The 26,432-nt window shown below is 52.5% G+C and overlaps 6 protein-coding genes and 2 pseudogenes across 8 annotated transcripts, besides 2 other annotated features; 2 read left to right on the top strand and 6 right to left on the bottom strand.

Annotated features, from left to right (window-relative positions):
* Positions 1-6,767: 6,767 nt before the first annotated feature.
* On the bottom strand, positions 6,768-7,522 carry NCS54_01371500 (Hypothetical protein; the record flags this gene model as incomplete). Its single annotated transcript, XM_053158889.1, has 4 exons — positions 7,344-7,522; positions 6,963-7,295; positions 6,870-6,914; positions 6,768-6,810 (listed from the first exon to the last, which is right to left on the bottom strand). The coding sequence occupies exons 1-4, from the start codon at positions 7,505-7,507 to the stop codon at positions 6,768-6,770; spliced, it is 585 nt and encodes a 194-aa protein (XP_053014864.1). The 5' UTR covers positions 7,508-7,522.
* Positions 7,523-7,679: 157 nt separating this feature from the next.
* On the top strand, positions 7,680-8,829 carry NCS54_01371400 (Hypothetical protein; the record flags this gene model as incomplete). Its single annotated transcript, XM_053158888.1, has 2 exons — positions 7,680-8,673; positions 8,723-8,829. The coding sequence occupies 2 exons, from the start codon at positions 7,680-7,682 to the stop codon at positions 8,827-8,829; spliced, it is 1,101 nt and encodes a 366-aa protein (XP_053014863.1).
* Positions 8,787-9,263, bottom strand: NCS54_01371300 (annotated as a pseudogene). The gene is made up of 2 exons: positions 9,063-9,263; positions 8,787-9,017 (listed from the first exon to the last, which is right to left on the bottom strand).
* Positions 8,787-9,263: a sequence feature.
* Positions 9,264-10,188: 925 nt separating this feature from the next.
* Positions 10,189-12,682, bottom strand: NCS54_01371200 (annotated as a pseudogene). Its single transcript has 2 exons — positions 12,454-12,682; positions 10,189-12,395 (listed from the first exon to the last, which is right to left on the bottom strand).
* Positions 10,189-12,682: a sequence feature.
* A 1,272-nt stretch (positions 12,683-13,954) lies between these two features.
* Positions 13,955-16,215, bottom strand: NCS54_01371100 (ULP-PROTEASE domain-containing protein; the record flags this gene model as incomplete). Its single annotated transcript, XM_053158887.1, has 4 exons — positions 13,955-14,227; positions 14,287-14,331; positions 14,377-15,016; positions 15,071-16,215. 4 exons carry the CDS (start codon positions 16,213-16,215, stop codon positions 13,955-13,957), a joined length of 2,103 nt encoding a protein of 700 aa, XP_053014862.1.
* Positions 16,216-21,211: 4,996 nt separating this feature from the next.
* On the bottom strand, positions 21,212-21,600 carry NCS54_01371000 (Protein kinase domain-containing protein; the record flags this gene model as incomplete). The annotated part of the gene is made up of 2 exons (XM_053158886.1): positions 21,212-21,225; positions 21,288-21,600. The coding sequence occupies 2 exons, from the start codon at positions 21,598-21,600 to the stop codon at positions 21,212-21,214; spliced, it is 327 nt and encodes a 108-aa protein (XP_053014861.1).
* A 1,959-nt stretch (positions 21,601-23,559) lies between these two features.
* Positions 23,560-25,071, top strand: NCS54_01370900 (Hypothetical protein; the record flags this gene model as incomplete). Its single annotated transcript, XM_053158885.1, has 3 exons — positions 23,560-23,613; positions 23,660-23,960; positions 24,272-25,071. Exons 1-3 carry the CDS (start codon positions 23,566-23,568, stop codon positions 25,069-25,071), a joined length of 1,149 nt encoding a protein of 382 aa, XP_053014860.1. The 5' UTR covers positions 23,560-23,565.
* On the bottom strand, positions 25,064-25,824 carry NCS54_01370800 (Hypothetical protein; the record flags this gene model as incomplete). The annotated part of the gene is made up of 3 exons (XM_053158884.1): positions 25,636-25,824; positions 25,299-25,588; positions 25,064-25,250 (listed from the first exon to the last, which is right to left on the bottom strand). The coding sequence occupies exons 1-3, from the start codon at positions 25,795-25,797 to the stop codon at positions 25,064-25,066; spliced, it is 639 nt and encodes a 212-aa protein (XP_053014859.1). The 5' UTR covers positions 25,798-25,824.
* Between the last annotated feature and the right edge of the window lie 608 nt (positions 25,825-26,432).

Raw genomic sequence — 26,432 nt, 5'->3', positions numbered from 1 at the left:
CACCACCGCTCCTGGATGAGCTCAGACGAATGACCCGATCGACCGGCCGTGATCCTCAGCCAAAGGATTTCCTTAACCCTCAAGGCGACTTTCGATGCCCTTTTTGCTTAAAAGATAGCGCTCGACTTGGGGTCTTTATTAAACACTTGAAAGAGCGCTGCCACGCTGTTCAATCGGTCGCACAAACCGCTACGTTGCGTACCTTAAGGCCTCAATCGCACGGGACTTGACGTGTTTTTTTTTTTTTTTTTTTTTTTTAGATCTTCAATGGAATTGGGACATCGGCGGTCTTGGGACGTTGGTCATTTCGGATAATAACTGGGCGCGTAAGGGCCCCGAGAGCCAAGGCCCCGAGAAAATGGGCGACGTTGCTCCACTAAGTACTCCTCCGTGATGCACTGACCTCTTGTGAGATGACTGGCATAGTTTCTGAATTGCTCATATCTAGTCTCTGTCTATATTGCTGTAATCTAAATTTCTACAAACTTTGGGTTAGCGGTAACTATTTCAGCTAGCCGTCTCCTGTCTCCCAAATCAGTCATCTTATTTGTTATTAATTCGTGTTTAGAGGTTCTTGGGGCTTGGGAGAACCATTCTGCGCCACGGCACGGACACCGCCTCAGCCTGACCTGAAAGAGGGCGCTTCCTTGCTCAGAACGACCTTCGAATCCCTTTTCTTGCAAAACAATGAAGGTTCAGGCCGCGCCTAATCCAAACCAATATGAGGAGAGCCGCCACGGGCAAGCGCTTTACTGAGGCAGCCTCGGTCGTGGAGCATTCGGGCCAAGTCATCAAGGCTTGCTTGTACTTCCTGGGCAACAGGCGCATGGAGGCGGCCGAGTTTCTGGGTGGCTTGGCAATGCCGTCGAACCAATGCGTTCCGACCAGACGAAGGGTACGCAGACGGTACTCCGAGCTTGCCCTAAAGGGGGAGGGCAAAGACGCGGCTGCGAGGGCGCTGAGAAGGAAGCTCCTGTGGAACTTGCCCACGCAGCTCGCATGCAACAACCCCGGCTACCAGACGTTCGCCTGGCGCTTCCGCGGCCACGAGGGGGCAGGCGAGGCCCTCAAGGCCGTATATTCTCGCGGAAGGCTCCCGCCCGATCGGCACAATCGCTCTCACCATGGCGCATAAGTCCACCGGGCGCGTGGCTACTCATCATGCTATGCGGTGAACAAATGGCGGCCGTATGCAACCACCGTTCGGCGCAGTACCCCAAGCACACGACGACGACCAAGGAGCACGCCCCGCGTCCGTTCCACGCCTGCCGCGTCCTGGCGTCGGAGGCAACCGCTGTGCCAACTGCGTCTACACAACCACCGGGACTGCGTCTGGCTGAGCCTCCCAGCCTACCTCCCGCCGGGCGCGGCACATCGACCAAACGGCCGCGTGGGAGCAGGCCATAAGCGAGACCAAGGAGCGCATCGCCATCCTCGAGGTTGATGCTCGTGCGCGGCCCCCCGAGCAGCACGTCTAGCAGGTCTGACCGCGCCGCAGGAGATTCTGATGGCCGGACGCCGCTGGTGGTCCGCCGCGGCCGTGCACGACGCCGTCTTGCGGGTGCTCAACCTTCGTCGACTACGTCACTCTACCCCTCCAACCTGCCCCTGGCCCCTTTTATAGACCCGATGTTGTGTAGTGTTATCTGAATAGCTGCGGGTTATATCTTCCGACGCTGGGTAGAGAGTGAGAGAGCGAGAGATCGAGGATGGGAAGAGAAACTGGAGCGGTACCGATGGCGAGGAGCCATTGCCTGGTATCTCGAAACGACGGAGGACAACTCATGCAAACGATGATGGCGACTGGGGACACAGACATCCCCGAACCAGGGTCTCAGAGTATGGACGAAGATGACGACGTGAACGACCAGCCGGGTGGCGATTCTATAAAGAAAGATAGGTGACATGCCCAAGACCAAGTCTATTCAAGAATCTTCTCATGACTATTTCTCGTGCTCCTTAACCGTAAACTCTCCTAAAGTCCCCTCCCCGGTGATACTCAACCCCTCCCATAATAGGCTAAAATGGATTCTCTGTCCTTGACTGATCTGTCCAACTTTACTGGTTACAGTCCGATATCCCTCTCGTTTAACCGTGGGATTGAACTTGGGAAGGACAACGTCGAGAAGGGCTTTCAGATGTGGTTGAGTTGGCAAGGCAATCTGCTTTCCATCTAGACCGTGCCATTCTTGTGCTTGCAGAATCCGTAACAAAAGCCCTGCCGCATCTTCCGTCGTCCGTTCTGCCGTGATGTATGCCATCAGTCCTAAGAACTGGACACCACATGGATCTTGAAAGTATTCGATCGTGCTTAAGTGCGCATCGCCTTGCCCGTTCTCCAGCGTGTCGCATATGCTGGGTCCAGCAATGCTCCGGCCAAGATGTTTGCACAAGATGAGCGCCAATGCTTGTACCTCATCACTCGCAGCCGCCACAATCGCGGATAAGTCCCCAAGATGCTTGGCTGGAAACTCTTTCATCTCTCCTGTTGCTAAGATTAGCACCTGCTTTGGTGATCTCATAATGGGCAGGCAAAGGGTCTTACATGTGAAGGTCAAGTGTCGTGGAGGTTATGTTGGAGGGGCGTCTCCTGTGGTCGAATGAATAGAGGGAGGTGGCTGTTGAAATACATCTAATAACTACCCCGACGTTGCGGGGCCACTGAGGTTGGGGCAGGATCTCCGCTTTGGCGCGTCATCGCTGCCTGCTGATGGGCTCGGCGCCGTCTACGGAGGGTCCGTCACAGGTTGCTCAGAGTGGGTCGCGCCTCGGGTCCCAGTCTATCAAACCACTTTTACAGTCAGCAGCAATAACGTCACGTCCAGGCTTTCCCATGTACCTACAACCCGTGAGCATGGCGTAGATCTTGCCCATCACATTCTCGAGCAGGTCCTCTAGAGATAGGTCGGGAATTGGTGAATGCGGCTCAATTGGTGGTTAGCGCCGCGCGGCTCTCTAAGCGCGTCTTATCTTCCAAAATAGCATCGCGCCATTGACAGACGAGCGCCAGATGCGCTATTGGCCGGCACTGGAACGCCCTGAGACGCAAGCGCTTAAGCGGACTGTACTTCAAAAGTAAATTTCGCTGAGTACCTTTGACTGATTCACTATCATCAACTGCATAATAAGAGCAAAGCGGAAGTTTCAAAGCGGCGCTGCAGGGCCCAATAGGAATAACGCAGAGGGTAGAGAAGAGAACAACCATCCGGCTCGTTTTTGTTTTGTCCCCGTGGGGGCTGTGGAAGATCCCCGCGATACGGAGCAACACGGCGCGGAATATGGACCCAGGTTCGGCTCCGGTACCCCGCTTCCGTGGCCCACTTCACGGCCTTGGACGGACCGACAGCACACCTACGTTGTCACTCAGGGGTTCATGTGGCTGCCAGAGTCACTGCGACTTCTTCTGGGGTTGGAGTGGGATGAAGGTAATGCTAACTATCATTGTTTCTGGTTTGCATATCATAGAAATAAGAATCGGTATTAAGATTGGTGGGCTCTAGCCCGCAGGTTGAGGTTGGCCAGCGATGACGACGACGACAGCGACAACGGCGATGGCGAAGACGACGGCACCGAGCTCAAAAGCGCCCAACGCCGCAATCCTTAGGCGACTTAAACTTGCCCAGAGCAATATTCACGGTATACCATCAGACCGCGTTATTGCTGAGAAACAAAAGCGCTCTGTGGATGCGGTAAAAAACATGGACCATGCAAAAGGCAGAGAGCAGGACGGCAAGGGACACAACCAAAAGACGTGAAGAGGCAGGAAGGCTCGATCAAGCCGCTAGATTGTGGCCTTGTTTATCGGCTCATGTCACCATCTGACTACCTGAAGGGAATACTGGGAGGTCGTTCCGCGAGTGACGGGTCCCGAGAAGCAGCCCCGAGACGTTGGCTGCGCCTCTTCTGCCTCAGACAGCTCACCTCCTTCTCATTTGTGATGCCCACCGTCGTGCCTACTACGGTCGCCATCTGGCGATACATGACATCGTCCAAGCCTTCGACAACGATTGGAACGGTACGGTGCATCGAATTGTCGCTCTTGTCGGACTGTGTGGTACCCTTCTTCAGACTCGCATAGTTTGATCAGGCCCAGGCGCGTCACTCCAAGGATGCAGAGTACCAAACTTCTCTCCTTTGTTGCCGCCTGGCAGTTAACCATTAGACGCCTCACTCAGCCGCATGATATAGCCGCAACATCGGATTTGCCATAGAACTCTACTACTGTCTAGATAGAAAGATGCACAAGAATAGAAAGTTAGCAACATCCGAGATCACCCATGTTGGAATAAGCCACTTTGTTTCCTCCTTCTTCCCTTCTTCCTCCTTCTTCCCTTCTTCCTCCTCCTCCTCCTCCTTCTTCTTCTCCTCCTCTTCCTTCTTCCGCTGTCCCTCGAGCACGCGAACTCTTTCCTCAAGTTTATTGTACAGGTACATCACGTTCGATTGAGGGGGCGGCGATGGGGTGGAGCTAGGCGGAGCCGTCGCCTGCGGGCGAGAAGGGCCGGGGAGCTTGACGAGTAGATTGACGAGTAGATTGAGTCCCTTTTGGGGGTCACCGGACGGAGGCAAGTATCCCTTGATGCCAGCATATTGCCCCAAGTGAAAGACAGTTTCAAGTTGATCAAGTTTCTTTCTCCTGTCAAACGACCATCTCTGCGCCCCACTCAAGCGTAGGATACAATCGTAAGTCGTCAGCCCCGGGCCAGTGTCTTTGTCAGAGGGGGGCTCTTGAAGGCGCGAGCGTTTGCAGAAAAAAAGGCAATCCTCATCTAAACTCCGCCAGGTGCTGGGACCGATAGTGTCTCCAGGATGCCGCGCTTGATGCCGCAAGTAACAGACAAGGTTGCGCGTCCCTTGATTGGCGTGGACCTCGCGGAGGCTTTTGATATTCGGCTGGCGGCGTGACTCGAACGTAATGACTGCAATGTAGCTAGCAATCATCGCCGACATGTGAGGTGCGACATCTTTGCAATCATCGAGGGGCTGGCATAGGGTTTCTCGTTCATCCTAAAGCTGTGTTAGTCACCGGGTTGAGAAATGGTTTCAGACAGGCCTACAGAAGGCGCCGCCGGGTTGTCCACAACTTCCCGGCTGACAGGCTGGTCATCGGGGATATTCCTAGAAATCATGCTGAAAAAGAGTCGTGTTTGGTAGCATAGAGATAGGAGTAAATTGAGACCTCGCGGAGGGAAAGGGCACTATTTGTGGTGGACGGTGCTACATGCCAACCCCCCTTCTAGGTGAGGCGAGCGGCCACCCGCGCACCGCATTCTGGTCCAAGGATGTGTTCCTCGACACTCATGTGACGATGTTGACGCGGCTCAGCGCCCCGATTCAATCGCCTGCATAAGAGGAGAATACGTACGCAAGGTTTCTGCTCAAGCCACCTGAGGGGGCATCAAGACGCTTCAAGAGATGCAAACAGAGCCTCCCTAGCTCCCCTAGTCACACGCCCTGGTGGCACCCTTGGTGGCCAGGAGACACCACTTCAAACTGGTCAGGCATGCAGCCATCGATGGCAAACAGGCGCCTGGATGGGCTTGGCAGCCACCCCCATACTCGGACACATGCAAAGCAATACCCCCCTGGGGAGCCGGGTACGGAATTGTCTCGCTTCCTGCTGGCCTCTAGTGGAAAGCTATTGTTTCACTGCAGATTTAGGTCTCTTTAAGAACCTTTCCATGCGCACCGCGGTTGCCTTTCTCTGGTTGCCTTCAACAGACATGGAGTTAAAGTTGATTGAAAACCTTCCGCCATCAATTTTTGTCGGCCAGGCCATTGACCCGCCGATCCAAGCGCGATGCTCCGCCCGACTCGGCGCCTCCTCTACTCGGCTAACCGTGCATAATAACAGAGGCTCCGAGGACCTGTTATGCGGCCTGACGGACGTAACTCCCCGTCGGTACGGGGACAATCTATTTTTCAAGTTCTGTTTGTCAGAAAAGATAGAAGAGAAGGGAGAAGGCAGGTGGCCGCGGTTCACAGCTGCTGCAGAGGGACGGTGTGTGAGACTACGAGTCACACTCTTTCAGGGAGAACGTGAAGTTGCCACGGACCTTACAAAAGAGGTTCTCGTTAAGGCGACCAACTTTGACTACCAGCAAGAGTGGGTTCGCCGCATAGAAACTCAACGTGCAGCTGAGGAAGACCGTGCTTTGGAATATCGCCAAGTTCTCCGTTACGTCTATCCTAGCAGCGGTGCCCCCATCTTCCTTCGTTAGTACTTTTCTCCCCAAGGTCTTTCTCTATTAACAGCTCATAGGCTCGATCCTCAAGGCCATCCTCAAGGTATGTAGTGGACATTTAGATACAGATATACAACTAACTTCATAACCAAGCGTCCAGCAAGTCCCGGGCTCTGGTTCCAGCCATTTGAGGCATAGAGCCCTCAAGCGGAGGACCCTCAAGCAAAGACGGAGGAATGAAACCGCTGGAAATTCTCATTAGAGGGAGCCTGGGAACTGATGATCGAGGGAGCTTTGTCTTTTGGAAAGGAAAAGAAGAGAAAGGACTAGATAGCGCCATTTCCTCTGGCGCTTTGCAAGCCTGCGAGCCATCTAATATTACCTCCTTGATCCGCGATCTCCCATCTTGCCTAGGCATCATTCACAAGCCCCATCCCCGTTCCCTTGGACATTCAGGCCACAGGCCTCGCATATGTTAAACCCCTTGTTACATCCCCAGTAGTCTTAGTCCTGCATGATTGTACACGAGCTCTCCGGGCATCCGATTTAATGCGTTTGGCCTTGCCAGCACTGCCAGCACTGTCACTGGACGGGAACGCGTCGGATAGTCGGCGTTTTCTGGATGCTGGGGTTGGTGAGCTTGGCGCGGTCAAGGGACGTGTACGTAAGGAGCCTTCGCCTGACCCTGGGTTCTCGGGATCCTCTCTGAGCTCAAGAGTAAGTTCATGCCTAGATGTTTATTAGTGGTGCCGAACAACAATGATAGTGATATCTTACCTGCACAGTTGTGGTGTTAGTCCGGCTCGCAGTAGCTCGCGTCTTAGATAGAATGCGTTTAAGGCAGAAAATGAACCCTTGTTTTGGTCGTAATATATGCATGTCAGGGCTTCAAGCGTCTTCGAAAGGTATGGGCTCGAAACATTGAAACCTGGGACTGGTTCGAGACGGCTGTCGGTGACATTGTATCCCCTAGCATGAGACCACTTCGATACATCGGCTTTCCGCTTTTCTTGAAATCGAATGAGGTCGTTTGTTGTAGGTAAGGCCTCAGAGGGAGCCTCTTTGAAATCCAAGGTTACATATGGCAGCTTGATGGAGTGCGGCCGTGATCTTTGGCTCGAGTTAGATCTTGAAACAGACATATCTGGACAAACTTACTTGCAAATTTCGCCGATCTCATCCTCGGTCAACGGTAACGAGGGGTCCTCTTCGTCCAAAAATCCGTCGTCACACAGTTCCTGTTCTGGCGGTTCGCCAAAGTCGGGACCAAACTCAGGCTCCGCAGAGAGTCTTGGTTCGCCGCTCTGTTCACATACAGCCATGGCAGTTGGATGCTGGTTGGAGTTGCATGGAACCGAAGCAGGCAGATGCGACCAAGCGTAAATAAGGCAACTACTACTGCAGGCCTCAGATGGATCGGCCACCTGATCCCGGTTCGTGCATTAACTAACTTCACCCCTGGTGTACAGCCTCCTCGACACATATTGCTTTTGCATGACCCACATCTACCTTGGCGTTTCTCACACCTGCCACACTTCTCACATCTGGTCGCAGACTTCTCACATCTGGTCGCAGACTTCTCACATCTGGTCGCAGACTTCTCACATCTGGTCGCAGACTTCTCACATCTGGTCGCAGACTTCTCACATCTGGTCGCACACTCCTCACATCTGGTCGCACACTCCTCACATCTGGTCGCACACTTCGATTCTCTCACCCGACTTCACAAGTATCATTCGTTCTATTATGGCGGTGAGAATCCAGTTGGACAATACGTTCTTGCCTCTTCGCGATGCATTTCAGGACCAACCTGTCAAGACTTTGCTGGTGCTTTGCACAGCATTGATTGATGTTTTTGCTGAGGGTTTTGAGTGTTTTGCTTTATTACTTCTCTTTGCTCACTCTATCCGGCGTCAACGCAATGCCGGCCCCTACGGCCTTATTGGACTTCTCAAATACCTCCATGATGGCCGAGATGGTACTACGGATACTCGCTCGGGCTGCGACGACAACACATCCTTAAACCACCAGACCGAACCGAAGGGCCTGGCTGTTCACGATGACAGTGTTTGGGTACTCGGAGGTGACGACCAGATCGAGCGTTTCTTCTTTGATAAAGGAGGAGACCGTGCAGTAACTGCCCTTGGCGCATTTGCACAAGATTGGAAGAGTTGGGATGAAATATTTCGAAACCTCCGCCCCGTTCATCTAAGGTATTTGCTTACGGCAATCCTGGAAGTTAAGCCCTCCGACGAGTTCAAGTACATTCAACGTGAGGCAAAGAAACGTTCGGGCAGGTCGCCCGCAACCACCACTCGATTTCCCGGACTCTACCCGCGGCTCCCCCCTGCAAGGAAGCCTAAGGAGAAGCGAATTGGAAAGAAGAGAAAGCGAATCGACGAGAGTACGACTGAACCTTCAAGGGAGTCTTATAATGGCGCTGGTCTTGTCGATTCTAGCCTAGACCAGCCGGCTATGCTTGCACAAGGTATCGTCTTCGGCCCCAAGCCCGCATCACTGAATTAACAAAGACATAGCCAACATGGAATGGGTCGATTTATTGCCTGATGCGGCCTTGTTGGGCACCGTTATCGACGGCAACTATTTGGAGAATACCGCCAACATGCCCAGTTGTCCGCCTTGATCGACCTTGAGAGATGCTGAGTTTCGGAGTGAGATCTTGGTATGAAGATTGACCGAGATCTGGCCGATCTTCGGTGGCGTTTCCCCGCGGTACCAAAGGGGCACAATATCAACCGCGACGCCCTTGGGGTTCACAACGTCATCGCTTGGTCCCGAGCATTTCAGAACAAAGGCCATTCTATCCTTGCCCTGATGGAGTGAGTTATGGCTTCCAAACTCTTCATGCAAACTTACCTCAACGCCGTATCTTCTGACCAAGTTTTTGATCCTTTGTTCTCGGTCCTTATGACTGCATATCCAGACGTCGCTCCCTCCCCACGACGTCCAATGCTCCTCTTCTAGTCCTTGGAACCAGGGGATGTCGGTTTGGTCGCTGCTCATGGGGACTTGGTCTTTTTGGTGTTGCGTCGTGATCTGGGTGAGGGTCTTTTCCTTTCTGTATTGAAGTCGTGTATTGAACCCCTCCTAAGGTTCATGATGCGTGGTATAATGACGGCCTGGGAGAAGTGGTGTTGGATATTATCGTGGGTCTGTGTTGAGGGCGGGGTTTTTCTGACCAATGAAGCAGTACCTCGATTATCCATTATCGGGTCTTATGGAATTGCTTTCTAACATCTATCGTTTGAAAACCTATTTGTATTATAGAAGTCCTATGTTTCTACCATCTCCATACGTCTTATTTCTCACTTTTTTTTTTCTTCTCCTATCTCTTTCTTCTTTCTAGCAAGTCAAGCATCTTACACTTGGTAGGCGGAGTTCGAGATTATATACGCCGTGGTTTACCCAGTGGTCAGTTGCGGTCCAATCAGGTTGACAGGATCAGAGGTCTTTTTTGAGCTTCTCATTGATATCTCGTTCCCTCTTGACGTCTTCTATGGCTCGTCAGAACTTGACATTCTAGCTGTCTCCTTGATATCTAGGGTCAAATCGCGTCTGACTGAGTGATAGCTTTCGGGGGTCAACAATACAATAAACATGGAACATGAATGCATCTCCCACGCCATTGACGGTAGAGAAGCTCAAACATGCGTTTGCTACACGGCCTAGGACCGTCCTCATGCTATCAAGCGCTCAAATCAATCCGAAATCTCGTCTTCCTTGTAGAGATTCGTAGTCTCAAGGACGAGAGGACATCCACCCCTTAGCGTTGTGCAGCTACATCGTTTGCCGCCTCCTTCAACACCCCGCGTCATCGAGCGTGTACATTTGCATCATCCCACGATACGCCCTGACATCCGCTCCCTTGCCAAGTAGCAGCCGCACATGGTACTGAGCCACTCGGTCCCGTAGATAATATAATGTCCGCTCTCTGATGCCATTTCCAGGTCATGTCGGAGTGCGATGGCACAAATCCACAATGCTATCCCTCTGCCAACACCCGGGGATCTTTTCCGGCTTCCTGAAGGAGCTCCCTCATCCAAGCGTATAATTCTCTATCCTCTCGCTCCCACCTTCCACCATTCGGAAACATCACTTTCCGTAACCTGTTGATCCATGGGATTAACGGCTGATAATATGATGTGAAGTTTCCGTCTATAATCCTCCGGAAATCGCCTTCATTGCTGATCACGCCCGTTTTAGAGATTGCCAACTCCTCCGTGTCCAAAAAATTCCACTTATCGAACCTTGGAACAGCTCTACCCTTGTCTGGTCCATCGTAGTGGATGCATATCCAGAATAGGACCCAGAAGAATGACTCGAGATCGTGCATGAAGGAATGCTGCTCGCCCAGTAACGCCCCGATTGCCATGAAGGCCCTTGTCCCAGTTTTCCCCTTTGCTCCTGAAGCAGCCTCTCGTGACTCTTTGATAGCCAGGTCAAGGTCAATCAAGAAAGCAGGCCAGGAGGGGTTATTATCATCCTCGTTGATCATGAGGTTGTTGACTGAGATGTCTCTGTGAAGGAAGCCTGCCTTGTGCAAAGACTCATATCCCTCGATGCAGCCCTCGAACGCAGCAAGCAGAGCCGATCGGGAGCTCGCCTTGTAGATGGGCATCCCATAGTCTCGGAGAATGACACGCCGATGTACCCGATTTGGAAGCGTACTGACGGCCTTCGTTGGAGACACGGAACAGGATCGCTTGCTAGAAGGAAGAGGAGCGCCAGTTTGGCTAGATGACCGCTTCCTGCTGGTGCTGGTACTGCTGCGCCCTTCCCTTGATACGCCAGATGCGATATTGTTCCGCGGCATTGGGCGCGCCGGGCGGTAGTTCGCAGCTCTCCTGATATCCAGACCACGCCGAGTATTGCTCCGAATGTCATCATCCATCCCGCGTATCTGAACTGCCTCGTGGTAATAATATCGAGCCACGTTGACGACTCCCTTATTAGTCGCTTCACGTAATAGGTCGCCTTCCTCATCGCGCTCTGGGTACTGCCATGAATCCTTAACGACAAGCAGCACCTCTGGCTGTCTTTCAGGATGGGCTTTCCAACATGTTGTCGCTCGACCAGCTATGCAACGCGCGCGCTGCATGACCTGGTCGATGATAATCCGCTCGGTCGAACCATTCCGATTGACCTCGATGAATCGCTCCTGGTTCGCCGACATGATCGTCGGATCAAATCCAAGTTCCTCCTCGTTCATCCAAAGAAAGCCGAGGACCGTAGACACAAACTGTAGCCCATCATCGTTGATGTTGAACTGTTCGGATGCGACACCCCCGAGTCGGTCAAACACCCAGACCCTCATGAGAGATCCGCAGATAGTAAAGCCCAAGACGAATCGACGAGTGTCCTGCGCAGCGAGCACTTCCCTCGCGTACCTCCCAAGATCAAGCCATGCCTCCGAAGCTTTGTCGGCGGACGGGTTGCTCTTGAGCTCTCCTGGCACGAGGATCTGGGACCAGTGGCATCTCGAGTCCTTCCCAGCTTGAGGATCATTCACAAATCCAACGTCCAACTTTCGTTTCCCCACAGAACCGTCAATGGGCTTATTAGGCTTTGCCAATGGCCTTCGCCGATGTCGATGCGTCGGAATTGACTTGTGGACGTCTGCGAATGCCGCCAGCTTCTCGCTGAAGTCAGCAAACCAGCTCAGTACATCCTCCTGGTTCGCATCTTTGGGCCATCCCTTCCAACCACCCTCAAAGCGTGGGTCATTACCTTCGAGGCATTGCTCAAAGAACGCCTGGGACGCTGTCTGAAGGTCGGCCACGCCTCCAAAGTATGTGTCATGGAAGTTGGGGAGCCCGACATACATAGGGCCAAGCTCCTCCTTTAGTACACCATCGACATATTTGCGATGCTCGGAAGAATTAGCGAAGCTGCTTGTATTGCGCAGCCACGGGGTTTGTTGGAGGGAAGACGCTGTCAAACGGGGGGGCGGGGTCGATTCGGTGACGGCGTCATAGACGAGTTTCCAGATCAAAGTATCGTCGGGTTTGCCGGCAAGAGCTGATCTCAGGAGAGGCTTAATACGATCGAGGTTGAAGGCGTCGGAAGTGATCGCTGTATTGAGCCTTGATAGTTCGCTGAAGAGTGTTCTTCCGCTATTGGATCGAAGCAGACGAGAAGCCGGAAGGATTTGTAGCGTCGACACAAGGACAAGGACGAGGTTTTGGAGATCTGCGCGATGGTTAGACAAATATGACTGGGAACAAAATGCTTGACAACCACTCCTTACCCTCTTGGCCGAGTTGGTCTAGGGCGTCTGGAGTGCAGGAGATGCTCGCGCCTTCGCATATCGAATTGAAAGAGGCACGAAAGGCATCAAGACCATTCCCAATAGGGTTGTCCTCGATGATCTTCGACTGCGGTTGATTCCCCATGGCGGGTGGGAACAAAAAGTCGCGTTCGTGGCATGTCCCTTGCGCAAAGGTTCTGGCCAGCAACCCAGCCACCAGGCTGAGCCACTGCCGGGAAATTTTTGTTCCACATTTCTTAGTCAGCTTAGCCCCACACGACCTCGGACGCTGCTGACCAACCAAACCTCACCACCGCCTCCAATGGGAGGTAATTATTATGATATGGAATGAATGGACTGTAACCTCTTTTATCTTGCTCTCTAATGCGACCAGAGATATCTGCAGGGTGATGTCGTGGATGGCCAAGCACTATACCTCATCACGTGATCAACTCCAGCCACTCCACTGTCCCCCCATCCCCACAGTTCGACGCTTCCCGTAAATCGTAGCAAACCCCATTTCTCTGGGGATAACGACTGAGAACTCGGCACCACATTGACAGCCGCTGGCTTGAGCATCATAAGAAAATGGGCCATGACACTTGCCCCCAGCCCTCGAAACAAGGAGCTACCAGCATTCTGGCCCGCACAACCTACTCTCAGACCCCGTTGTGTTTGCCAAAAGAATCGTGTGCTGCAGAACAGTCCAGAGACGATATCGTCTACCTCGGGACGTCTCCGCTGCAGCCAGACCGCAGGACGGATGAGAATTCAACACCAGACATTACCACAACCACCGGTAGAATCCACAAGCCCAAGGAGAAAAGACCCAGCCGGCTCCACCACAAGGGTCCTTGCCAAGGAATAAAATCGGCCAGGGGAGGCAAAGGCCCATGCCACACGATGGTACCAGTGTCGATAAGGAACCAGAATGTTCGGATAGGACACGCAAGAGGCTCCAACGGACAGGTATATGGCTTTTTCGATGAGGCAGGACGTTTCCGCCGTCGGGTTGAAGTCGACCGCTCTCGTCCAGACGCAGATCCCTGCCCGTTCATAGTCTTGGAGCCAATATCGCATGAACAGGTGCTATACCGGCGGCGGTATCAAAACATGTCAAGTCGACGGGTGCGAAGCGAGGTTCGTCAACGACTGATGGAAGGGCTCATTGGTTCAATGCCCAAGGGGGAGATATAGTTGGTTCGGCTGGCGAGCTCCATTCATGCTTGCGATCCCTTATATCGTCAAGTGAAAGCTAACGATGATGGGACCGCGACCTCGAATGCAACCGTTCGTGTGAAACTAGCATCTTGTGAATTGATTGAACTAGCTTCCTGTCACATATCCCAGCCAACCCCGGAACCATTTCCGGCCTGATAGCCAGCTCCATGGCCCCCCTCCTAAGTCGCCGCCTCCTGCGCGCTTCTAACTCTTGAGAGGTTTGCCATAGAACACACATCGCTTGATGCGGGTCCGTTGCATTGCTTCCCCATAACACTCCTCACTCTTTGCCGCTGGCCTTCTTCTGCCTCTTGCCCTTTCTCCCCTGGCTATCCTGCTCTCCCACCCTGGCTTTCCGTTTCCGCCTTGGTGCCGCAACCAACCTGCCGCTCTTCCATGCCGAGCTTAAGAGCCACACCGCCTCAGCCCTCAATTCCCTTGCATCATATGTATCGTTACCTTTGGAGATGACAGGCTGGCCCAGCATCCGATACTGGGCATGCCGAATGACAAGCGGACCACAACTATGTCCGTCGTCTTGGCGTAATGCTCTCTGTTTGCTCGGTGTTAGCCAAGTTAAATTTCCAAAATACTGACATGTAGGGCACACACCTTCTCGATGTATCGAAGACGAGGGAGCTCTTTCTCACATATCTCCTATCAAACAATTAGTATCGTGCTCCTCCTTGGCAGGCCACTCACTCTGCGAACCTTGATATCACTGTTCTCTGTTTCGCCCATCGAGTCATAGTGGAAGATAGACTCTTCCCTCTCGTTGATTTCGAGGAGACTGAAGTGGCTCTGGCTCTGGAAGAGAGGAAAGAAGCACACCAGGCGGGTTCCTGCCTCCACCTGGCGGTGCCATTTCGCCATCTGCTCCACCACCCTCTCGAACGGGCGCTGCATCAAGCTGTGGGCCTGCATCTGCTGATGGATTGAAACAGAGAAGCCGACGCGGACAAACGCAAGTTTATCAGACAGGTGTAGGCAAGCGAGTATGACCTCGTCATTAAGCCACGTCCTCCCACTTAGCCTTCGGAGCGAGCCCACGCCGAAAAGGAAGTCAGTGCCCTCGACAAGGAGCATGTTGCCAGTGATGGAGTCTCGGATCTGCTCAGACAAGGTGCCAAGCTCGACACATGCGGCAGACAGCGCTGGGCTTGGGGACGACAGGCTTGCGCTCCTTAAGCCATGGCGGAACTTGTCTGGGCTCGTCCTGCCTGTCTCCAAGAGCAATGCCACCTGGACCTCCAGGAGCCGCAAGACGGCCATCTTCTCCGGGCTGCCTAGCAGCCCTCTGACCAGCGTATCCAATGTCACCTCTGGGGAGTTGGCGAGTTGCCTGTCGCGGGTTAGTCAATCAGCCTCTTTTTTAACAATCCAAGGGCGAGCATACCACGCATCCTTGAGCAGGATACCGAAGCCGAGGTCCTTCACCAGCCGCGACCACTTCCGACCACGGGTCAGGTGCTTGTCGAGCCTCTTTGGGCGTCGTTCCCATCCCTCCTTGCTGTTCTCGTCATCTTTGGGCTTGGGACCAAGAGCCCTCGCCAACACTTCTTGGGCGGCTTCCTCGGGTGCCACCGAACTGCCGACGAGGTGCTCTTGAGATGCGTACCATCTAACGAAGGCGATGGCCGTCAGCGCATAGAAGATAGCCGCTTTCTTTCGCTCTCCGTCACTTGACTCTAGCAGGGAAACCCACGCCAAGCCGTGCGACCACTGGGCCCTACCCTCTGCCTTGCTTCCGAGAGAGTCGAACAAAGCCCTGTAGGTTGCTCGCGAGTTCCCTGGAAAACTGGAAAGCCGGACTTGCTCGTGACTGCCATGGACGAAGTCATCCATAGGCTGATCCAGAAGACAAAGGCAGCCCCGCTCGATATAGTTTATCAGCCTTTGGGAAGTTTCTCTTGCTGGGTCGGTTGGGGAGGGTGTCTTTTCGGGAGGCATGGTTTCAATTCTGGGCGCCACGTTGATGGGCATGAAAATCGCGGTACAGAAAGGTTCCGAAGTCAGTGTGTCTCCCTCATCCACCTTCTCAACGTGGATTGGCAGCGAACTCCCACCCTCGGTTGGCCGAAAGGCGGACTGCTTGTGGACTGCGCGTGGCTTTGTGTCGCTGCTCAATACCCTGTTATCCTCATTCTCGGCAATGTGTGCTGGCTGAATAGAGCTCGGAGGCCTCGTGGCAGATCCAAACGCAACACCACCTCGGACTCTGACATCGCTGCCGTCAGGTTGTTCATGACTCTGTCTATATTCGACGTCGACTTCTTGGATCATGGGACTCGAATCGTTCCTGCACAGGCTGTCGAGATGATGGCAGAGTCTGCGAGCGAAGGATCGTATCCGGTGTTGTTCTCGGGCAGACCGCTGGCTCAGGGCCGACCTCAAGCTTCGGTCGAGTTGCTCGCCTTCGTCTCCAACCTGGAGGATAGCATCGAAAACGGGAGGAAGGCCAGAACGGCAGACGAGAGGCTCGAAAGAAGGGGGCTCAGACCCAGCATGATCTTTCTCTGGCTGGTGGCTGGTGGGAGGCATTGTGGCAGGAGCTGTTCAGGGCAAACTGTCGAAACGCAGAGGCAAGAAGGGAAAAAGATGATGGGAAAGAGGAGAAAAAAGCGTCGCCTTCAACTCGGAGGAGGGCATGGCCTTTATACCCGAGTCTTTCATCCCACCATCCTTCAGGCCGTAGCATCATGGCTTAGATCTGAGGTATAAGTGGCCAGACGGCCCAACAACACAAGCTTGCCCCCACGCCTCTCGTCACTGTCTCTGCCGCCGTGACCAGGGCTTGCAGCATCTTGATACCGAGTAGCACTGCAGCTCTCCAGTGCAAGGCCGTGAAGCGGACCACAGATGTTGGGCCCGCTTAGTTCCAGTGGCGCAGTTTCCCTCAGCCGACGATGTTTAAGGAGAGCCCATCCTGTAGGCTTGGAGCACCTGAGCTGGCAGCGTCGGCAGGGGATCGTGGCTTTAACACGGGGAGTAATGAGGTGTAGGGCGTGTGTGAGAGGACGCTGGCCGAGATATGCCATGAGTGAGAGATGATGTCGAGTTCGGCAGAGCATCAAGAGCCAGCGGAATCTCTGGATGTGCATCCGGGGGTGGGCGACTTGGCTTCGCTTTCTTTGCAGATAGCAAGGCCGTAATTGGTTCTCTGGCGTAGACGATGCCGTGAATCATAAGAGCACTCTGGTAGAGTCCAGTGACTGGAAGCACAACCGCGACTATTGAGATGACGATCATAGCCAGGCTGACCCATATAGAACCCAAGACCCGAGGCCTAGGTGTAGTCTGCCCCGGCATGCTGCGAAAGGTGTGATGTATCATCATCATAATGATGATAGTTTGAGATGTAAATGGTGTTATAACGCATGCGATCTCGATGTAGGCCGTGACTTGAGGAATCTTAAGTATCAAGATGACGATGATTAAGACCTCGATACACCCAGCAATCGCCGTATACCCTGCGAATTTATTTAAGGGAGTGCGAGACCCGAGCTGGTAGATAACAGCAGTGACCTAGATTAACCACTGGTTTAGAACGAGTGTATCGCAGGGAATAGACTCCTAACTTACTTGCAATATGGAAATCCCCCATAGGGACGACGTTACGAAGATCCCGTACATAGATCTCATAGGGGGCCACGGTATCTTGGTCTTCTCTCTGGTTTGGACAGCAAAAACGGCCAAGCTAGAGAGCTCCAGGATTGCCCATGCCGCCATCAGGCACCACCAGCGCCGCTTCTTCAACCAGGGAGCTCCGCGTATGGCGTATACGACGACAAAGACAGGGACCCCGAATAGTGACAGTGAGAAGATGAAGTAGGCATCAGTAATCTGATGTCGAGAAAGGGATTCCATGTTGATCCAAATGAATAAGAGAAGTTGCAGTTGGTGTGAAAATACGATGATGAGGGGATTTAAGGTCTTATTTATGCCAGCGACCCGATCAGCGACCCGAGACTGTAGAGTAATGGCTCCACTACTTCAGTCAGCGTGTGATTGATGAAACAAAAGGACCAACACGAAGATGGTGGTCTGCCTCCACTCCCTCGCGACTTGCTAAACTCAGGGGTAGGGGATCTTGGCCGACTGCATACGCATGCCGCGGTCTCGCGCAGACGTGTGGCTCATCGCCCACTTTCGCCAGTAACAAGCAAAGCAGAGTCAAGCTTTCTGCGATAGTTATCCCTTCCGGCTACGTGGACTTCGTCCGTACCAGGGGGCCAACGATGGGTGGCTTGGTCGGCGCACCAGAATCTCCAAAGGGGAAACAAAAGGCGGGGGGAGAGGATGATTCAGAGATAGGGGACAAGTGAAAGAAACGACCCAGACAAGGAAGTGGCTGACACATGCTCGGTGCTTGGATCCTTCAGCGGGAGTATTTGAGGCCTGTTTCTCCCCTAACCTCGCTCTTGCTTGGTTTACTTGCTACCTCTACATTCCCCTATTTACACGCCGCTATATCCATCTCGCAGTGAGGCCCATTGACTTCCTCTTTATCATGCTTGCACTAATGCCCTTCTGACCCAGATCCAAGGAAGATGGCCAACGCTTGTGCTCACTCGTTCCGGATGATCAAGTCCGATAGCACCTTGATCCAGTGGGTTTGCCAGCACTGTCGCTCGGGGCCTCACTGGATGATTTTTGAGTGCACGTACTGCAAGCTTCACTTGTGCCGGCCTTGCACCCAGGCTTGATGAGAGGGCTACGCTCAGACGGCTCCTCCAATGACGCCGTCGACGACGACGTCGGCAATGGAATGAATAGAGATGTCCAGAATGTCACATAGACTAGAAATAAACTTCAATCCACTGCATGATGTTGTACTTCTTCCACACAAGCCCGCGATAGCGTTCAAATTCATCAAATCCCATACCCGGAAACATCTCACGAATATCTTGCCATCGGGCACGAGGGACGTGTTCAATGGCGAACCTCATTAATCCTTCAATGTTCGGAGGCTGAGTCTTTCTATCAAGCTATTAGTACCTCTTGTAAACAGTAGTTCATAGATCGTACTGAAGGTGATAATACTCCGCATGAATCTCCTGTTCGGGAACATTAGGCATAGCCTTGATTGTATCGTCGACTGAGACTTGTCCCCTGAACTTTGTGGCTACATGCAAAGCATCATATTTGGTGTATTGGGAAGCAATGTGGGTCGACAGTATTTGGGGTTGGGGAGACGGACGGAACTGGAGAATATCAAGTTGACGGCAGAGTACCAACTCCCCAGAAGAAGCGACAAAACGAATGATATCCGTTGGTAATTGATCGCGCGGTAGATCAATGTAGACAACTGGTATCGGGTGCGATTTATTGAAGTTGATTGCGAATCCCAGGAAGTCGGTGCCACTCAATACGTTGACTACCCATGGCATGCCTTGAAACTCAGCCGTAATTCGCACGTATTTCGGAGACAGTATAGTCGCCCAGGCAAATTTCATAGGAGGAAATACCTGGACGGTTCTGTTCAACGGTCAGGGGAGCCCGGCTGATAGTGAGTAACTCACAATGTACAAGACGGTTTTCCTGGTGGTGTAATGATTTGTTTCGTTTGTTCTTCCTCAACAAGCTCGTTGAAGTCGCTGAAGTTGGTAGTTTGAAGAAGGGAAAAAAAGGGATCGAGCCCCTCCGGAATCCCGAGGGAGAATATTTTACGCTCCGTGAGATCCAGATAGGCAATGCCAGATGGCGTAGGCGTATCACCACTTGGGGAGTGAATCAGAACCGAATACAAAAATGGGCGATAGTACTGGTGGTGATGTTCCATGGAGGACGACGGGGACGTGAAGATGTCAAGACAATTGGCAATCGCATGTGAGGCATGAGCTTGGGTATCTTAACACGGTCAAGCGCTCTTATGGATGCCATTCTTTGTCTGGAACATGAAGAGGGCTGCACTTCCGCTCCTGTTGCCGTGCCATGCGCAAGGGTGGTGTAAACCAACAACGCCTCAACGGGATGGGGGTGTGGGCCATTCGTGCACAGACTGTGATCTTGAAGGGGGCGTGTATCTCGGGTTGAGCTGACCAGCCCGCCCCGGCTCCCCAGTCGATCGCCGGGGGTCCTTGACTTGGCTTAGCGCAGGTTCCTGCTTGTCTCCCGACGAGGAAACTCGTTGCTTCTGCTGCTTCCCTGTCGCGGCGATTCTCCTTTAAGCTGAGTCCTCGGGAGACGAGTTGTGTATTGAAGCAGCTTCCTGTCACATATACGAGCCATGCCCCGACCGTTTTCCCTGATACCAGGCTCGTCCCCAAGATAAGTCCTTTGATGGCGTATCTTCTATTCAATCCATGCTTTCGAGGGAGCTGAATCATTCGCTGCCTTTTCTGCTCCTACCATCATGAATCATACCTCTCTTCATCACCAACATGGCCAGCCTATAACAACCTCGCACCCACAGCCACGCCATCCCCTCTGTCTCGACCATGGCCTACGACGGGCCCAAAAGTCATACGTACCCGAATCCAGAGAGGCTCGGCCGGAGATTCATTCGCAATTGGCCGCGGATATCAAGCGGATCGAGGAACTAGAAGGGAAGAACTGGCAGTCGAGAGCCTACATAGACAGCGAGTTGGCCCAAGTCAAATTGGGGTGTATATCCACGACACCAAAACCATTTAAAGCGCTGAATGCAAGGGGGGAAGAGGTCAATCTGTTCACCTCGATGCCGGTATTCTCTGACAACTCTCCAAAAACAGCACCTGATACGACCCAGCCTGAGCAACCAATCCATCCCGCCACCCAGCTCGAACGGGATGCTCCATCTTGTACTTCTCAAGCACCTGCTCAGCAAGATGCTCCGTCACTGCCCTCGATTTTTATGTGGCAGCTAAAAAACTTCCATGACAACGCGCCATATCTATGTCATGGTTGTCCGACGACGATGGGATTCGAAACACTGAACGATCTTAACCAACACCGGAAGAGCATCCATGGCAAGGCGGAATATCCATACGAGAATCCGATGGGACTCAACGGACCGCCGGGCTGACATGTATCACAAGAATTTAGGGTGTCTTCCGCTGGGAGACTGGTTCATCGAAGATAGTTTTATAGAAGCAAGTGCGTAATTTTTTAATGGAGTCTTTTGCCTTCCTTCTCACGGTCGTCCAGATAACATTTGGCAATTATGAAGAGGGTGAATACATGCTGGAAATCCATCCTCTGCGGCGGGAAGTGCGCTGAGTTCCGTCGCTGATCTGCCCAGGCTGAGAGGCATCTGTACCTGCATCAGTGCGCGTCCTCTGTCAGCCCCCGGAGATCATGACCGGGCACTGGTCTGGCAGGGAAGGCAAGGCAGCTCCATGCAAGTCAACAAGCAGAGAGGGCAGTTGTTCTCCTACTACAGGTCGCCCAAAACGAAACCTACTCTAGGTTGCATGCTTGTCCAGATTGCATCTCGCCACTGAAACCTTTTGGCCCCCACGTTGACATCCAAGAGCGGGGTTTTCTGCCAATTACCCAGGCCACAACAAGCAACCATCGCAAGGTCAGGCCTCACTCGACCACAAGCGATGAGCCGCTAAAGTCGGCAATCTTGAAGTCGAGGTTAGCATCCAGGAGGAAATTATGTGGCCCAATATCGCAATGGATTATACCATTCGCATGGAGGAGGGAAACAGCCTCGGCAGCCTGCGAGATCCAGCCAAGCTTTTGGGACAATGGGATTTGCTCGAGGCGAGACCAAAGGTAGCTCTCCAGAGTGCCGCTAGGCATGTACTCCAAGGTTAGAGTGTAGGCTCCGGGATCCCAGCGTTTCATCTTCACAAGACGAGCATGCTCTCCCAGTCTTTTGTAGATATCGACCTCAATGGCGATCTCCTTGCGACAATCGTCCTCTCGGTCATCACCTGCCAAGGGAGTCTTGACGATGTCCCCAGACGGCAGCAGTTCCACCAGTGACAATCCCATTGGGTGGGGTCGGTAGTTGGTTGTTGATGGTGCTGATTTGCACTGTCGCGAGACTGATGGAAGTTGTCATATTCGTGTGCCGCAATGCGATCGAGGCTGCGCTTTGTCGAGGCGAGGACCTGGCACACAATATGAATCAATATTTCGCTTTCCCTTATTGCGCCCTCATGCGCTTTCCGACGAAAGCAGAAGCCAGATTGCTGGCCGAATCGCGTGAGACGAGAATCTCACAAGCCATACCTCACAAGCCACAGATGCTGATTAAGATATCAGTCATCCGGCATCAAACCATCTGAAGCGCTTCCCATGGTTGGGTAAGCGTCAAATCCTTCCCCTATCGTGTGCCCTGTGCTTGTGCTTGGCGACAAGGATGAGGAGAGCGATCTCGACATGAGGAGGGTACTCTGCCACAGGTACTTCATAACTGTCACGGCTGTTTTGGTGCAAGTTAAGCACTGTGCATAGGGAAGCTGCTGTGTGCAAGACTGCTTGCCGCGCTGGCTCTGTGAAGGGTGCTGACCATCCGAGGCAACGATGTGAAACGTAGCCGTCTTAATTTTAGCAGATGGTTCCCACACACGGCGACCACGAAATAATAAACGGCTTCCTTGGTTCAACTCTTTATTTTAGGATCGTTATTCAAAATCGCCGATATGCGCCGCTTGCAAAGGTCAACTCCCACGCTCAATCAAAATGGATGACAAGCACCGTCCTGAGGATATTCACGTGTTAGGCTCGCCGGCCCCTGGGACTGGAGCCCAGCACGCCCAGCGACTGACCCCGTACAACGCCATGATTGTCCAAGCACACGAGGTTCCCAGCGCTTACTGCGTCCTTGCTGCAGTCGCGAACTGGTTCTTCTACGATAAGCCAAGCCACCGAGCGATTCTTAGGCCCCTCCTCGTGGTTGGTAGCCTTTATTGCTTCGCTGGTGGCGCTGGGATGGCATGGGTTAGTTGGTCTTAGAAGCATAACTATGTCTGGATTGTTGACGGGATTGTCTTATAGGTGTTCCCAAAGAGTCGGGGTAGCTTGCCCTCTAGACTCCTATCTAATAGACCAAGTTACCTTAATTCGGTCGTTGCCCTCCTTACGAGTCTCATTAATGTCTATGAGCGTTGGTTCCTTAAAAACCCGAGGCAAATTTCTTGACAAAAAGTTGACGTGTTCTTAGCTGGTAGCATGCGGGGCGCTGTCATGCATTTATTGGGTGCCTCCTGCCCGAGGAAACGCCTCATGACCGAATATAATCTTACTCGTTGGATGAATCTAGTGTCAATGGCTAAATCAAGGTGCATGTTTATCACGACATGATGGAGAAGCGGAGAGAACCAGTCTTTGATTTGCTACGTATCGCATTTCTTCAGCTTCCCGCACCCAGTCAATCCGAGAATGCCCGTCGTTGGGTTTTGGATTGGGGAGCCACCTGCTACTTCCTATCCTTTGGCAGGATCAAAAGAATGCATTCGGGATAAATCCCCCTTTTCATGAACAGCCCGAACGCTGTTCGGGCTTTGAAGGGGACTATGACAAAATCCACCAACCTACTTATTTCTTTAGCGTATGCTGAGAGGGACTGGAGACCTAGCTTACCATGTTACATGAACCTTGCGGCCAAAAACAGCCAAGTAGCTGAAGCTTTATCCTCATGGCTGTTGTTTTCCGGTGCCATCGCAAACCGTACATTCAAAGGGGCCCTTTTTCCCTGTGCCATTGCAATTCGTGCATTCCGGCATATTTGTTGATCAGGAGTTGACGAAAATTGCTAGCTTCAATCGACTTGGTTGGTATGGAAGAAAGACATCTAGGGATGGCAAGGAACGCTGGCGTTTTGGGGTTTTATTCTCCAGTCCTCCGCTGGTCACTGGATGTCCGGTGGGGCTCAGGCTACTCACGTGTCACACCCTTCAATTCCTCGCCACTTCCGAAACAGGGACACCTCAAACTTATTTCCCTCAGCTCACCATGTGCGACGCCAATCCCGTGGAAATATCCCACCTGACTGAAGTGATTGTAAGTCATTGAACATGTATTAGGGTTAAGGCTGACACTACCTAAGCGCCAAGTGCAATCACTGCGCGATGATTTCAACAGCTCGCAGCGACGGCTTGAGTCTTACTTTCGTACCAACCAGGATGAGATGAATCGTATCGGATCCTGTCTATCACAGGTCTTGCAGTGTTTCCAAACATGCACACTTCCACGCAACGCATTTATCGAAGAGTCTCCTGACTCGATATCGAGCGACGATGAACGGGATGAGAAGCCGAAGGATGAGAACCGTTGTCCCCATCCAGACTGTTTGGGCCGCGATAAGCGTTTTCAATCGCCATCGAATCTCTATCGACATTATACCACCCGTAAGTCTCCCGACCTCGACCCGGCACAACCTGATCTTACAATTTAGATCTGTTATGTGGGCGTGAATGTGGCAGCTGCAAGAAACCACTTGGGACCGAGCTCAATCGCCTTCATCACTTAAAGAATTGTTTCAATGGCAACGTCACAGGTTTGCAAACTGCAAAGGAAGATTGGCAGAAAGCTCTCAAAAAAGCAAGAAATAAAATCGACCAGGCCAAGAAGCGGCCAGCGCAAGAGACGTCAATACAGCCCCGCAAGGCCCAAAAGCTAGGGGTAGATTGGCGGGTTTCAAGCGTTGCTATTCTGCCAGACGCTCCATTTGGTCCATCCGATGCTCTACCCGCCGCTCCGTCTGATCAGTCTAACCCGTCCGATGCTCTACCCGCCGCTCCGTCTGGTCCGTCCGATGCGTCCGATGCTCTACCCGCCGCTCCGTCTTATCCGTCCGATGCGTCCGATGCTCTACCCGCCGCTCCGTCTGATCAGTCTAACCCGTCCGATGCTCTACCCGCCGCTCCGTCTGATCAGTCTAATCCGTCCGATGCTCTACCCGCCGCTCCGTCTGATCAGTCTAATCCGTCCGATGCTCTACCCGCCGCTCCGTCTGATCAGTCTAATCCGTCCGATGCTCTACCAGCCGATTCTCTGCCTGTCGCAACTCATGAGCTTCTGCCTCCTCGCGGTCGTCCGGACGGAGTCCCTGATCCATCTTATGGTCTAGACCGAGCTGCGATAAGCAATTACAACATGGCATGGGAAGGCCAGATGCCCCATGAGCTTCTGCCTCCTCGCAGTCGTCCGGACGGAGTCCCTGATCCATCTTATGGTCTAGACCGAGCTGCGATAAGCAATTACAACATGGCATGGGAAGGCCAGATGCCCCATGAGCCCCTGCCTTCCAGCAGTCGTCCGGACGGAGTCCCTGATCCATCTTATGGTCTAGACCGAGCTGCGATAAGCAATTACAACATGGCATGGGAAGGCCAGATACCTCATGTAAATACATTCAGCAGTGCTCTAGATACTCATGAGGGCTTCACAACATTCATTCACCAGACTATGACCGCGGGCAAAACTCCTGCTATGGTACCCGCTCAGCAGCCTATATAGTATCCCCAAAAGACACATGCATATCCATCGTCTCTTCAACCATATCTGTCACTGTGGGCTTTAGGGCCATCGGCAGAGTCGTTCTAACCCAGGATTGAGCCTCGTCTGGAGTGGCAAAAGCAAGGATGGCAGCCTTCCCCTTCTCGACCTTCCAAGCACATCGTGCATCTACTATCGCCCTAGACGGTGTTAGACGCTGTTGCTATCTCGTAGTACGGCAAACATACAAACCGCCGCGATCCAAAGTGATAGAATGTGGCCGTATACTTTCTTGGTTTAAAGATGCGTCTGACGACACCATTAATAAACCGTTTGCAGCTTGCGCTAGTTCAAGTTGACGAAGATGTGATCCCGACCAGATGGTTCCAGCTGATTCGCTAGACCAGCAAAAGACGAGTAGCATTCGCATATCATCTGTCCGACCAAGGATAGCGTGCTTATGTTTAGTTTTGCCCATTGTTTTATAGAGCACAAGCGTCGATCGAGGGAAGAAAGACCGGATGATCCCAGAAACGAGCTGGCATAAGTCAGAAATGGGATCAAATTTGTCATTTGCTCACATACCTCATTCTTGAGCACTGCCAGTTTGAGGAGACTCAAGCCCTGCTCCGTTATCGTGTGGTAATTCGATCTGATGATCTCTTCCATCTTCTCTGAAATCCTTGCATCATCCTGCTTCCAAAACCCATTTTTCAATATTTCCTCTTTGATCTGGTCCAAAGGCATGGTTCGAGACGTTGTCGCATGGTGGGCGAGAATGTTTGACGTTGGTGCCCGAATGGAGGGGACGTTGCCTCAGTAGCACGTGATTCACGGCAATTAAGATCAGCTGACTCGTGCACCAAAAAACCAATTACTAAGATCGCAGTCCTAATCGCGCTAATGAAGGCGCTAATCTTAGATTAGTTAGGTAGCTGTGGCTAAGTGTGGCAAAGATGGCTAGGTAAATTCAAGTTATGATTTATAAGTAGCTTTTATTTACGCGCTATTTCCGGCTAGCTAATGAAAGATCTACTTATTTCACGCATTTCACGCATTTCACCCCCTTCACGCATTTCACCCCCTTCACGCATTTCACGCATTTCACGCATTTCACGCATTTCACGCATTTCGCGCATTTCACGCATTTCGCGCATTTCACGCATTTCACGCATTTCGCGCATTTCACGCATTTCACGCATTTCACCCCCTTCACGCATTTCACGCATTTCACGCATTTCACGCATTTCACGCATTTCACCCCCTTCACGCATTTCACGCATTTCACGCATTTCACGCATTTCACTCGCTAAGCGATAACCCCCCTTCCAACTAGGTATCACAGTCTGGAACTCAGACATGGTCTGAGAATGTACTGGCGA

Source organism: Fusarium falciforme, chromosome 11 (genome assembly GCF_026873545.1).
Source record: "Fusarium falciforme chromosome 11, complete sequence".
NCBI lineage: Eukaryota > Fungi > Ascomycota > Sordariomycetes > Hypocreales > Nectriaceae > Fusarium > Fusarium falciforme.
The sequence above is the reverse complement of the archived record's forward strand: the minus strand, read 5'-3'. Positions and strand labels throughout refer to the sequence as shown.